The sequence below is a fragment of the Stegodyphus dumicola genome, chromosome 6 (assembly GCF_044657685.1).
Source record: "Stegodyphus dumicola isolate Sdum_Otavi_A_Nest chromosome 6, ASM4465768v1".
NCBI classification, from domain to species: domain Eukaryota; kingdom Metazoa; phylum Arthropoda; class Arachnida; order Araneae; family Eresidae; genus Stegodyphus; species Stegodyphus dumicola.
In genome coordinates this window covers 205976476-205991907 of record NC_140773.1, presented here as the reverse complement: position 1 = coordinate 205991907, position 15432 = coordinate 205976476, and the positions used below count along the sequence as shown (strand labels likewise).

The following is a 15432-nucleotide window of genomic DNA, read 5'->3' as shown; positions in this document are numbered from 1 at the left end:
TATATATATATTTTCCAATGCAGATTGTGAATAGTTACAATGTAACACAGTCCATTAATCTATACAGGACCAGACGTGGTGGTCTCTTTATTATGGATGCACCTAATAGGTGGGCCACCATCGCCTCCTATGAAGGGACGGACAGTTACAACCATGCCTTCTTCGGGATTCGAACCCAGGTCTTTCGGTATCGAACGTAAGCTTCCCTAACCACTATACCGTCTGGTCGGCTCTGAAAGCAAATATCTCTTTTGTGCACTGCTGTGGTAAGGTATAGTTTAATTTTATAACAGTTATTTTAACTTTGGAAGCCTTTCCTTTCAATTCTTGTTTCCACTTACAACTCCCTACCAAAATGAGTTTTTAGAATCGCATTGAATGCAAATGAGTCAGAAGAGGAATTTAGGAAGCCTAAGTCACTCTTGAAGCTGTTACGCTCGGTCGTATTATACGCGCCTATTTATATTCGTCGGCTAATTTAATTTAAGGGTCAACTACATTAGATAATTGTGTCTAGCTTCGCCTATGTCTTGTTTAGTTAATTATAGTTTAGTTTCTTATTTCTTATTCTAAGTTAAAGGCCTGAGTAGTGTAAACCCGAGAAGGGGGCCGCCTGTTATTCTTATTTTAGTGAATAAAAGGGTATTTTAACCTTTCTCGAGTCTACGTCTTAGTTGTTTGAACTCAGCGATAAGTCGATGCATAGTTCACTAAGTTCCTCGACGTTCATCTTAAACAAAGGTCGTGGATCAATACGCTGTTATTAATTAATGTAGTCATTGTTAATTATACATTTTATCATTTGCTTCAAGTGGAAATTGTAGGATTTAATTAATGAAAAGTTAGTGACAGCTTAATTCATACAGGTATATTGCATTTTGTCATTTTAGACTAAATAAAACTCTGATCAAATCGTGGCTTTTGTCTGTGAAAGTCAATAAAGAGCCTCATTAAAAATATTAATAAAAACTCTATATAATTTATCAGCGTTATTAATCATTTGAAAAAAAAGATTAAATAATCATTTTAGGATAAATAAAGTTTTTTAGACAGGCTTTCTGTAGATACATTTTCCCCCAAAATATGAAAATATTTAGTGAAAGTTAAATCGGTGTTTCTGAAACGAATTCTGCTTATTATTGGTTTGCTCACTAACGAAATACTTTAAATTTTACCGTGGCTATCTGCCCTCTAAGATAAACAACTTTCAAAGGAATCAGTATTTCTGAGAATATGAATAAATATTGGTATTGAATATTATTTCTGTATGGAATAAATTCTCACTCATCACATTCTCATAAAACTAAAATCGTCTGGTATCGTTTTTTGTTATTTCACTATAATTAAAAGCGAATTTTTGGCCAAAATTATTATACAGAATTAAATCAAATTACTGAACTGAATTTTGACAGACCTAAACTCACTTGTGACTTTTTAAGTAAATAAAAAATTACAATTACTCACTTGTTTAGCATTTCCAACCCAGAAAGTAATGTGATCGAAGTGCAAGAATCGTCCTTTATCGGGCTAAAATCAGAAAGGAAAGAAATTAATTTCATAAATAATTTAATTAATTAAAAAATGTTATTTCCAGACATTTAAAACTGACAAAAAAGAAAAGCAAAGGTGCCTGGAAAAAGAAAGCCAGATGAAAAAAAGAATTATGTAAATCAAATAATGAAATTTTATTATCGGCAATTATATTCAAGGATGTAATTATAGAAACAAAGAAATCAGCATTTAAAGGGTTGTAATTTTGATAAAATTAAGAGATATGAACTAAAAGTGCAATAGAAGCAGAAACTTCAATATCAGAACCACCACTTCAATATCGATAAAAAAATTAATATTTTCGTCAAAGTGTGACACGAGTCAGATGAGTTTTAATTAAACATGAAGTAATTATAACTAAATTAGCAAATGAATAATGACGGTGTTAAAATTCATAACACTTTAAAGAAAGGAAAGAAATTGGAGTTCTTTGCTATCCATTTCTTACGTCATAAAGATATCTGGGAGCCGTCCAACCAGTATAGGGGTTAGCGTCGCTGACTACCGTGCCGAAGGGCCCGGGTTCAGAAGGCATAGATGTCTGTAAATGTATAGTGCCCGTACGGCATTGGGGCACTCTTAAATATGTCGAAAGTCCTCTCGGGAGGTTGGTAGTAGGGAAGAGGGGTGGAAGACCCTCGGACCGGGAGCTCCCCCCCTCGGGAAGCTCTCTCTCAAAATTGGTGGCGGAACTGAGGGTACTGTCAAGGCTGTTGCCAACGGCAGGCATAAACTTGCGCTCTTTGCCACGAGGCATTTCATGGGCTTGGGCTGACTATAGGTCAGACAAGTAAGCATTAGCAACAGCAACAACAGATATTTGGGGTAGTACTGAGGAGTTTACAATCCACTTCCCAAAGAATCCCAAGTATCGTCTAGGCTTAATTTTAGATATCTGATTGGCTGATGTATTCTTAAATATCTTTGCTCTGTACAATTAATTTCCAATCAAGTTCAACTGAAGTCTAATCAAGTTCAACACTTTTGTCCGTAAAAGAAAATAAGGATCAGAAGTTTTTTTTAATGTTATATAAAAGACTGTATTCTAAACTTTAAGGGAGCTGCAATCAGATATGTCTTTTCAAATGCATGGAGTGATACGCAGTGGTTTAACTTTTTATCACTACACACTTGTTAACAGTTGCCTACAAAGCAGTCTTTTTATGGAACACGGAAACAAATTGATTCAATTTCAAATTCTTTGAAAGTAACAAGGAACTTAAATTCAAAACGAGAAAAGGTAAAGAGTCTATCTGCAAGCTCAATTTGTACGAAATAATGATTCTGTCCAAAATTATTTATGGTTAGTTTATTAGTTAATTAGAACTCAAATGTCACATTTGAATCCTAAACAATAAAACGACGACATTCTGGACAGCAAAGGATTTCCGTATGGCTTCGGAAAAATATGAAAACATGCAGTCTTGAAACCCATAATTTGCTTTTAATGTTATCTATCCGCAGAACTTATCAAAGCACACCGCTGTGGATTTATAAACCATGTTGAACTACGCAGTCAATAAACTATACTTCTCTGCCCCACCAATGGCCGTAGGACTTAGACCACTAACAGACACTAGTTCGCCTTAGGTACGAACTCAGGCGAAAGGGCTGGCTGCATAGTTGGTAAACCATAGATCGTCTAAGCTAAAGGCTAACTTTAACTTCAAAAGCCTTATAATACATGGTTTGCCTTTGTACAATTACTCGAGTTGCTGTTGACACCTCTGAAATTATTAACAACCTATGTAAAAATTACTAAGTGTTATTGAAGCGGTGCGGCCATGAGATGTTAATCTTCTTGAACAACTGAAAATAGTCCATGTAGAAAGTCTAGTAACGCCATTAATTTCCTGCTATTACACTGAAAACATTCTGTATCGATGTTCAAATCCCTTTTTATTTAGTCTTGGCACTGAGCCGATTTCTTCTATTCTACAGCGCTCGACTTTTTTCCAAAACGGATTGTAAAATGGATTCAGAAGAGATTTTATTCGTGACGTATGTGTGTATCTCGCATAACTCAAAATTGAGTAGTCTTCAGAACGTTGAAATTTTGTATATGAGACTGCTATAACATGTAGTTATGCACCTCTCTTTTTGGTTACAGTCGTCCCCACAAAAGCATATATATATATACCTACTCTGTTACCCGGTCGGTGAGCTCAGTTTTTTTACTTATATGTTAAGTAAACTGTGCTTTTTTACTTTAAAAAATGAATCAAGTATGTTGTTCTTATGCTCCGATTAAGCTTTTGGATTAATCTTAGTATACGGTACACACGGGATTTGGCGACTTTTGACGACATTGTAATGAGCAGTGAATGCGGTATTTATGATGAGCTGATGAGCAGTAAACGAGTCATTTTGGTATTCCCGACAATTTTCAACGCTAAGGCCATAGCATATACTAGGATTTTATCAAGGTTTTTAACCTTTAGTTAATCTGCATACGATAGTTGTAGAATTATCAAGAATTTAAATGTTGTTTAAGTGCTCCTAAAGGAGCCGCCATTTGTTTACATTTGAAACTCTTAATAGAATAAATAGTGAATTAAATTTCTGCACCAACTTCAGTGTCTTTTCGCAGAGTGAGACCGAAAGTTAATTTTCAGTTTTGTGCTCCGAAAAATCTGTCTTTTAGCCCGCTGCCGAAAATGCTTGTTTTTCCGTAGAAGCTTTAATTTGAAATGCAAAAATTGTTTTTCTAAATGTATTTGGTGTTTTATGTTTTTCTGTATTTTACAATTTTTAATGAAGGTATTTTGAGTTTTTATGTATTTTCGCCTTGCCGCGAGAACTGAAATAGCTGAATGAGAAATATATTGTAGAGATATTAGGTATTTTTGACGCAGGCAAGATGAAAACTGAGCAATCGCCTTCGCCGGGATTCAAACCACGGACCTCCGGAATACCGGCCCAACGTGCAGACCACCAACCACACCACGAAGGCTCGCGAAGAAGACGGGAGAAAGACCTCATAATATCTCTAATGAAATTCGAGGAAATAAGTTTAAATGAAATGCAACAATAAATGTGTATAATTTAATAGGCCGCAAAAGGAAGTCATGCGGTATCCACATCAGATACTTTAATATGTTGTTGTTGCCAACGGCTACTGCAGTTATGAACGCAAAAAAAGGTTTTTTTGAAAGAAATTAAAAACCTCCTCTAGTGAAAACGCGAACGGTAAGAAAGCGAAATAGTCTTGTGTTTGAAGAGAAGAAAGTTGTATTAGTGGTTTAAACAAAAGATCAGAGCCAGGCACAAGATTTCCCTTCTTTCAAAGCCTAAAGGAAAATTATTCTCTGTTTTATTTTATTCTCAGATAGTCTCTGTTTGTGACGCTTGAAAGATTTGGGGACAAAAGTTTAAAACTGGCAAGGTCTCGTTCGTAGATTTGAAGCAAAAAAGCCATTTCCGCAAAGTGCAAACAGTGTTAACCTTAAAAAATCATTATAAATTAACTACACAATAATTATCAACAACAATTTCCACACGAATTAGGTTGGTTGTTATAAAATAGGATAAGAAAAATGTACTTGGTGTACATCATATTTAATCCTTAAATTTGTACAAGTTCATAAAGTTTGCCAGTTTTAATTAATCTGAAAGAAACGAATATTCCTTCATCTATCTTTTCACTCGATTTGGATAAAATTCCAGATTGTAAATTCGTATTTTCTTTTATATACATCGTTATCTTTTACCCTTACTTCGTTATCTAAATAGCTTATCAAGAAAAAGTTGTTTAAGAAAGAGATACATTTTTGATGGAAAGAGTTCAAGGAGGTGTCACATTTTAAATATATTATAGCTAATATCCGAATGAGTCAGATAAGATAAACTTGCGTAAACATTATTTAAAGGTTTTATCAATTTGTTTTCACAATCATTACTGACGTCAGTAATTTGTTTATCGATTATTAGACATTAGATGATATTGCATTGACATTAGATGAATTCCTAGTTGCTGTGGCTCTCATGAAATCTCATGCTGTAAATTTTATTGGGTTAAAAAGGGGAAGATGACTTTATTTGAATAGCGGTATCGCTTAGTTTCTTTTCTTTGCCAGTTCATTTACATCGGAGTGATCGTATATCTTTTGGCTTGATCGGTTTTTGCGTTTTAAAAGGCCTATCCTATTTTAGGGGCATGTGACCAGTTTAGAGCATTGTTATTGTGATCCTAGATTATAATGTCAAGGCAGTTTAACATTATTTAAATAAAATCCATCGGCTTTTTTTATTATCTCAAGTATGTATTAAAAAGTGCGCATGCTAAGCATAGTATGTGTGCTGATTCATAAAGTGTATTTCGATCATTTATGTTAAAATTTATTTTCGATTTTAGCATTTTCGTTTATTATTAAACTAAAGAACATATATTTATTCTAATTATATTGTAGGGTTTCTCTTAGTTCAACTAATCTATTATTCAAATTTTTGTTTTCTTTCCTGAACTCCTCAACTTCTCCTCGCATTTCCTCGCCGGGATGTAAATTTAAGGTTAAGTGAGCATTTAAACGAGTGGATCTTGAAGTTTATTCAGAGCGTGTTTTCCCTAGCCAGCGCACGTTTCCTTCCTGACCTTGCTGTTACGCCCTTTGGCCATTTGGATAATTATCACGTCTGGTAGGTTGTCGAGTTAAGCCGTAACTTAAAGTGCTTGTTCCAGCACTACTCTTTTTTTATACTTTGAATTGATTTATGAAACAACGCTTAAGTTCTACCGCAAGTTGTCGGTGTTATTATTGTAAAGCATGAAATACGTGCCTTTCTATTCATAGTTGAAAATAATAAAGGATTATTTTCACCCTTCTTCTGTGTTGGTATTATTTCACGCCTGTGCGAGAAGTCACCAGGTTCATTAGTAGGATCTAAATTAGTTTACGTGGCCAAAGAGAGTTAGATCCTATAACATTTTACAACAATTATTATAAACCTTTTCTATGATGTAAAATGTACTAGGATATATTTCCTGTTTCGAAATTAAGGCCATTCGCTAGACCCAGGGATAGTCAACCCTTTTATACCTTTGTAGGTGGTAGAATTTCCTTACCGCGCTCCGGTTTCACTTAGATCCGGTTTCACAGAAACTTAGTTTAGCGCAAATGCAAAGTAATTTTTTGATTAGAGGCTTAGTAAATATACTTGTATGATATAATAAAATACAATGGCTACCCTAAGAAATGACTGGCAACCTCAAAATTGACTATTCCAGATTTTATGTTCTTCCCCTAAGTTCATCGGTTCTCCCAAATTCGAGATCTTTCCATGTTACATAACGCTGCTTGAAAAAGGGAACAAAAACCTAAAACAAACCAATCACACCTTAGCTGTACTTATGCACCGATGTAGTATAAATACTGCTTCGCGTCATTTACGTCATTCCTTTTCATGACTTCTGCATGCAAACATGTCCGCGCTGTTTATGCTTTCCTGTCTAAGATGCTTACGTAGTACTTTTAAAACCTGCGTACATAAAAAATTATTGTATTCAATTAAATTCCTTGATTGAAAAGTAACTTGTCTGCCAAAGAAATGATTTAATTTGTGTAAAAATCAGATGGTGATTCTTAAAATTCAGTTTTGTTAGCTTCGTCTGTATGCCTTCACCCTCAACCATGACGACTACGCAGTAAAATATAACACATATATAGTTAAATTTATCCATTTATTTATACTTTACTTATATTTAAAAGAGCTCGAAAATTTATGCCCCGCATAGCTAGCCGGGACATTGATTCCATTAAAAGTGTTTCAGCTAAGAAACCTTCAATGGTAGGGAAAGGAGAAATTCGTTTCTCGGAAAAATTTTTCTTGGCCTCATGCTTTGTTAAGATGTGATAATCCCATTATGCGCGCTATAGGCACAGAACAACACCTAAGAGAAGTAAGTGGCAAAGCCTTATAAAGATATGGAAATAGGAAAGAGCTGAGCGCAGGAGAACGTACTTGATTCAGCGGATGGACAAGAGTCTCTACCACCCAGGATCGCACCAGATTGACTCTCCCTGCAGTAGGCAATAACAATATCTAGTTCCCAGAGCTAACATATGCATTAAAATATAACAGGCTTCCAGCATTTTAGTTGTAAGTAGTGAAACAAATGCAGACTGGCATAATTGTATGAACTGTAAATATTCCTTGAATTTTCTATCTTTTAGGAAATTGACTGCATTTCATTTTTATCCGAGGTAATGTTTTAAAGAAATGAAACGTTTCTTTTAAATTTTATTTCTGTGGGAATCAAAATAAATCGAATAGTTTCAACTAAAATAACTTTCGGTTTTTACCTGAGAACCTATATTATAGCCACTTCACCGTCTTACAAAACTCAGATATTTGCTTCTCTTTTTTCCTACAAAGTTGAACATTTTGGTTTTGAAACTGGGCTTAGAAATATTTCCCCTCCCCCCTTTCACCAGCTGTCAAGACCCTCTTCAGAAAACTGCCTACTAGTCTCCCTACCCAGGAGATAAACTTTTGTGTTCCTTAGTCTCTTATCTGAAAATTAATAAAGACGATTCTCTAAAAGAACGCTTTTAAATGAGAAGTAGTTCCATTGCAATACCAGCTGAAGGGAGTGGAAATGCATTTCTATTTCTTGTCTTTGTAAGAGATGTCTTTGTGCGATCTTGATACAATCCTGCTGTGAATAGACCGTGACCAGTTAAGACATCAATAACCTCTTTTCATTTTTTTCTGCGTTATGTGGGGGTTGGAAAGCACGAAATGACGGAGTGTCTCTCGAGGTAAGGATTTAGACCACATTTAACCCCAAAGAGTGTGCCACGTTGCTAACATCTGATGATAATTTTCACATCAACGAGTCTCTCTCGGGAAAAACAGTGAGGTGGTTAATATAAGCATAAAATAAAACTCAACGTTTACAACAGACCATCTTGTGGGCCGCCGACCGCATGCTGGTTATCGAGGTTTTTTATTACGGTCAGCAACAAGATTAACAAAACTTATTATTGACTACAGAGATCCCGATGCTTTTATATTTTCAAACTATTTTCGCTAACGTACAGTGTATGAATACTCATTATACTAGCAGATTTCTGATGGGATATAGTTGACTCTGGTGAACTTTCCATGATCTCTGGTAATATTCTCATTCACATTTTGAGGAATTGCTTTTAAACGTAACTCGAATGTTTCAAAAATAACCGTTGTTATTATTTCAAAACGTTTTCCAAAATATTGGCAAAATAAATACACTGAATAGCCCGCAATATCCAAACATATTTTAGATTGGTTCCAATACATATACATAAGTTAGCTACTATTGATTTGCAATATTGCAAATTTCTGCTTATTGGAAATTTTTTATGTTTAAATTAAATTAAAAATACTTGAGAAAGAATAAGTTAAAACAACTATGTTAATTCAAATAGTAATCTGTTTCGTAATTGCCGAGTACTGTAATCTGTTTCGTAAGACACTGCATATGTAGTTATTGCTGGAATCCTTTCTAGTGAAAGAATAATTTAGTATTTAAGAAGAGAATAAACTTTAAGAAAACATACTAAGAAATATTGCTTCTGTTGTTTGAATATTAATATTATTACTGAGAAATATTGTTTAAACATCAAAACTGGATGCATGATTTACAACCTCAAAATAATATGTAAAAAGTTTCTAATGTATTACCAGAGACTGAAAGCCATTTTATGCATTCGTTAAATGTAATTTTTAGATAGTGAAAGATGTATACTGTTTTTAAGATTGGAAATGAAAATACTTATTTTGATTTGAAAAATCATAAGTCCACAGTTACGATCACCATGGTAACAAACTCTTTCTGAGCTAAATTTTGCAATTTTTACATGGTCACAATAACCTTTACATGGTTTGAAATTAATATTTTAACTTTAAAATTAATATTAACGTATACTTTATATCAAAAACAAATCTGCCCTTTTTTAAAGAAAAAAATTAAAACTACTTTTATGATCTTATCCTTAAGACGAATGTAATAACTTAAGACATCCTTGAGACGAATGTAATAACATTTTAATGTATAAAAATTATATAAGAATGATAGGTTATATATAAGAAACTATAAATGTAACAATCTTACCTTCGGACCTTTGTCGGTATATGTAGTCTAAAAAAAAAGAAAAAAAAAATCCCATTAACAATGAATTCAACTAGCATTTATATAGGAATTATGAACTATAAACTATTACATAGCTAAAATTTTTACATTTACAGCATTTGTAAGAGTACGCGATTTTTATTTAAAACGAATTAAGATTTATAAAATATTACAACTTAAATTTAAAATATATGTCTCAAAATATATTTAAAGATAAAAAATATTTAAAGGTGATTACTAACGAAGTTCTATTCAATTATAACATTTATGAAAGTATAAATAGGTAGTTATAGGTATCTTCTAACATGGAATTCTAGTTTGAAAAAAATTTCCTTGAAATTTAATTAGGATCCTGAATATTTATTAAAATTTTAACTAGGAGTAAATTTAATTATAAATGTAATTAAATTAAATTATGCGACCCAAATTAAATTTTAAAAGCTTCTTCCGGGAACTACAGATAAATATTAAAAATTATGAATTTTTACTAAGAAAATATCTGCTGTTAAGAACATATAAAAGGTACTGTAATTATGTACGAAAGTTTTTAATTTGAAAAAACTGCTAAACTTTTGAGAACTTACCATATTTTCTGTAGTTTCGTTAAAGAAGATTCTTTGGTTTTCTCTCAAATGATAACAGCTAGACTAGTCTCCAGCTGAGCGCTGTATAGGAATAGTCCAGAATATATCCCACTCAATTATGTCGAATTTTCATCCGTAAGTTGCGCCATTAAGCCGATGAACTATTGGTCAGTTTCTGAAGCAACATTTTATCTCTTTATCCGTTGATAAATCGCAGATTGCCCCATATTCATGTGACTAAAAAAGATTTTCGGAGACAAGTGACGCGGTCAAGATTTAATATTGAAATGGTATTTTTAATCCTTTTTTCGTTCATTATACATGCTATCGTAAACATCTAAAATCCTTTACGATGCGAGTTTCTGCAAGAGTTCATAATTTTGCGTTCATGGTAATAAAATTTGAATATATGTAGCAAAGCCCCAGATGAATATATATCATCTGATACTCCCTGAATTTTTTAGTCAAAAACTCCTTCTCTCTCCGTGAGAAGTAATAAATAATTTAATGGGATGGAATGTTATGTTAAAAATGAATAATCTTTCTTAAGTGAGAAAATTCCTTATCCTGGAAGTTAATAAATAAAAATCTGATGCGGGCATCACGACTCCCTTGTATGGGATATTAAAATATACGCATTTTTTGCTGCATTTCATTTGAACTGATTTCCTCGAATTTCATTAGAGATAGATTTCTCATTTAATAAATTCAGTTCTCACTTCGCGTCAAGGCAAAAATACATAAAACCCCAAAATATCTTAATTAAAAATTGAAAAATATAGAAAAACGTTGTAGGGATTTATATTTATTTTATAATTTGTTATTCTTTCCTATAAGCCTTTATTCTTCTAATTATCAATGCCACAATATTTAAATTTCGTAGCGCGCGTGGAAGAATGCAAATTCTACCTTAAAGAAAGAGTTTAAAAACCAAGGTTCAGTAGAAAAGAGAGATAGTTAGGCTATTGCCGTCACCTCTGTTGCGTAAGCTTCTGCTCCCGGAGTTATTGCGAGTTTTCGTGGCATAACTGCATTTATTTTGGGCCACTAGTTCCGACGCGGGTTTAAGAAACAGGAATTAGCTAAGCCCTGTAGCTTATTTCTACTATTTGTGCATATCTTCGAATTTTTAGTTTCGTTCTGTGATTTTAGTTATCGTCCAAGAAGAGGCGTAGTGTGTTAGCATCGCGTTGACGCATTGTAAATTTTAAAGAGCGTAATAAAGGGTACTTTTAACCCTTCTTTTCTGTGCAGTTATTACTCTTCCAGTTTTCACACAAAAGTAAGATTAATGAACTGGCGCCCGAATCTACTACTCGAATCTGATGGCCAACGAACACAACGAACAAGCATCCCCATAAGGCTCAGAAGTTGCAGACCCGATGGTGACCAACCCGTTGGATGGATTTGGCTTCTTAATACAGACGATGAGGGCGGCAATTAAACCAGCTGTAGTGTTCAACGGCAAAAACTCAGTCACTTCATTTATGGAAGCCCTTGATACTCACATTTAGTTAAATCCTGTACCCGAAAGACAGAAGGTTATAGGTATAGCTTCGATTGCCCTCCGAGAACAGGCGGAGTCTTGGTGGAAAGGAATTGGGAAGTTCTTACTTGGAGAAGTTGGAGGCTTCACCTACACTTTTGAAAATTTGAAAGCGGCACTTCTAAAAGCGTTCCCGATAGTTAAAGATCGTGCTGAAGCTGAACTGTACAGTTTTTACCAACGGAAAATTGAACACTTTACCGATTTCATCCCAAGTAAAGTCAAGCTAATTAATATGTTGCACGGTAGGAAGCCCAATAGCGAAGTCATTGAAATCATATTACCAAGATTATTACCCTCGGTACAAGACTTCGTGGAACTCAGAAATCCACGAACGCTGGAAGAATTATTCGAATTAGCAAACTTCCGGAATCGGCGGATAGCGGAAAATTCAAGATTTCCTACCCAGGGATATCATCAGCAGTTCTCCCGACAGCTGGCCACGAAAAGAAATAAATACAACGGAGGAAAACGTTTTATGGCTAAGCCGTCAACGAGCAAGAATGAAAAGGATAAAGCCAAAGACCGCCAGCGTACCCAGAAAACATCAGGTGGAAAGAAGGCTTTAAACAAATAGAGGGGCCTGAGAATTTGAGGGAACAGACCTCCTGTGCATCGCAAAATCTCTCGAAGTAAATACCGTGGTAGTCAATAATTCCCAGTTACCGGTAATACAGGTTCTTTTGGGGAACAATGTACCCGTGGAAGCACTCGTGGATACCGGAGCTGAAGGAAATTTTCGAAATCAAAACTTCTACTATAAAAATTTTCGAAAAGTAAGACTATTTAAAAACAGTCCGACAGAAATCATAGTCGCTCAAGGGAAAGTTTGTGAATGCGTCGGGAAACTGTTGCTTAATGCACAGGTGAAAGACGAACATCTAAAAGCTTTATTTTTAGTGGTGAAAAATTTACAGAATAAAATGATTCTAGGAACAGAATTCCTTAGAGCCGCGAATGAAAGAATTGATTTTTCAAGTAATTCAGTTATTTTAGATATGGAGCCAAGGGTGGTGGAAGCTGAAAGCATTCCAGAAGTCGACCTCCAGCATCTAAACCAAGATGAAAGAGCCAAGCTGGAAGAACTCGTAAGTGCATTTTCTTCATTATTTTCTGAAAAGCCAGGGAATACGCAGATAGTAACTCATTCTATTGAATTAAAATCAAGCGAACCCTGCAAAGCGAAACCTTATAGATGTGATGAAGAGAAGGAGGCAATAATAGAATACCATATACAGGAGATTTTAAAGAATAAGATAATAACTCCTATAAATAGAGAATATGCGAGTCCTATTGTGCTCTGTAGGAAGAGGAATAATTTGGCCCCCTCAGACCCAAAATCTTGGCGTTTTGTCGTTGATTGTAGAAAACTGAACAGTTTAACTAAATTTCCGGTTTACCCTTTACTGGTAATTGAGGAGATAATAAGGAAAATTAAGTCTACGAAATTCATGACTACTCTTGATCTTACATCAGGCTATTTTCAAATAGCCATGAAACCGGAAGACATAACAAAACAGCGTTTATTACAAAATCAGGCATTTTTCGTTTTTACGTATGCCGTTTGGACTTTGCGCGGCCCCCTCAACTTTTCAACCCGCTATAGACATTATTTTGAAGTTTTTTCATGATTGAAAAAAGCAGGATTAACCGTGAATGCATTAAATTGTAAGTTCGCAACGAAAGAATTGCGATATCCAAACTGAGGATTCTAAAATAAAAGCAATAAAAAATTATTCTCCGCCAAATACGGCAAAGAAACTATCATCTTTTCTTGGCTTGTGCTCGTATTACCATTCTTTCATCCAAAATTTTGCCAACATTGTGAAACCTTTGCTAGTGTTAAAACGAAAGAAATAAAAATTTTCTTGGACAGCGGAGGCAAACACGGCGTTTGAACAATTGAAAACAGTTCTAATTAATGCACCGGTGTTAAAATTCCCAGAAGGGGACGACAACCTGGAGATTGCGGCTGATGCATCAGATTACGTCGTGGGTGCAGTTTTAATGCAAAAAGAGCACCCCCTGGCATTTTTTAGTAAAACGTTAAACACTACACAGAGCATTTATACAGCGACCGAACGAGAAACGTTAACCGTGTTAATGGCAGTTTAAAAGTTCGGAGTCTATTTCGGAAAAGCATCCGTTACTGTCTATCCAGACCATGAGGCCCTAAAGTTACAACAGCACAACTTAATAATGAAACATAGTCCTGGCAAGGAAAATACGGTGGCCGATGCATTATCAAGAATCAAACTGGATGAAAACGGTGATCAAGTAAAATGTGCTAGTTTGACGTCTAAAGTTTTAGATTCCTGGGAAACGATCATTTCTGAGTTGATAAAGGACCCTGAATTCAGTAATATCTATGCTTATTTAAAGAATCCAGATAATTTTGAACATGCAGATCTTGCTGAAATTAGAAATAGGGCCCAAAATTACGGAATTGTAGGTAATTTGCTGTTCTATACTAAATCGACGAATGAAAACCATAAATACAGACCCGGCTGAAATTAAGAAAAAAAAAATATTAAAATAATTAAACTGACAGTGCTCACAGTGTTCTGTAGCGCGATCTATTTGCGAGAATGACGTCACATTTTGTAGGAAGATTTTGCATTCAAATGAGGTTCAATGTGGCTGCCGTTGTTGTGGACCACATACTACATTCTGTGCACAGTATGCACAACAGCAGAAAGTAACATGTCTGCAGGAATCTCACGTACAGTCCGTGATATGTTATCCTTCAACGTAGCCAGGTCCTGGACCACTCCTTGCTAGACCTTGGACTTAAGGTAACCCCATAGCCAGAAGTCACATGGGGTAAGATCAGGCGACCGAGGTGGACATGCAGTTGGAAAGTAGCGGCTATTGACTCTTTCTGTTGTGAATTTCTGTCGTAGCATCTGTTGCACCCGTACAGCAACGTGTGCAGGGGCTCCATCTTGCAGGAAAATGATTTCCCCCAGGCTTTGTCTTTGCTGAAGTACCGGAATGACAAAGCTGTTCAACATGTGGCGATATTTCTCTCCCGTAACAGAACAGGTTTCCGGTCCTGTCGGGGTAATGTTCTCATAGAAGAATGGACCTACGATAAATTCCGCTGTGAACCCACACCAAACAGTTACCTTTGGTGAATGTAAGGGAATTGCTGTGACTGTATGTGGTGATTTGTCATCCCAAGTTCGGCAGTTCTGGGTATTCACAGTTCCATTCAGGTAAAAGTGGGCCTCGTCTCCCCATAAGATCATCCATCACGGCCAAGCATCATCCACCTCCATTCTGGCAAGAAAGGTGAGAGCAAAAGTCAATCGCTTCTCATGGTCGGGGTACATTAACTCCTGTACACGGCTGATGTTGTACGGATAGAAGTTGATAATCTTTCGTAAGATTTTCCATACCGTACTGTAAGGCATATCCATAATAAAAGGTAATTTTATTCCGTATTAATTTGCATTTGTTAACACTCTATTTTCTATTACACAAAGCCAAATATTTCCCTAGCGGTGACTTTTGGAACTAATTTTTTTTCTCGAAAATCCTTCGTCTCCCGTCTTGTTTAATCTTCCTACAAAATGTGGCGTCATCCTCGCAAATAGATCGCGCTACAGAACACTGTAAGCACTGTCAGTTTAATTATG

General features: G+C 35.2%; 1 protein-coding gene across 1 annotated transcript in view; it reads right to left on the bottom strand.

Moving 5' to 3' along the window:
- Hpd (4-hydroxyphenylpyruvate dioxygenase) overlaps positions 1-10390 on the bottom strand; it is a 48737-nt gene extending 38347 nt beyond the window's left edge. Inside the window, exons 1-3 of the mRNA XM_085819390.1 lie at positions 10246-10390; positions 9644-9670; positions 1465-1527 (exon numbers count right to left, since the gene is read on the bottom strand). Of these exons, the coding sequence (XP_085675516.1) occupies positions 1465-1527; positions 9644-9670; positions 10246-10248 (93 nt within the window). The 5' untranslated portion in view covers positions 10249-10390. The remainder of the gene's footprint in view (positions 1-1464; positions 1528-9643; positions 9671-10245) is intronic.
- Between the last annotated feature and the right edge of the window lie 5042 nt (positions 10391-15432).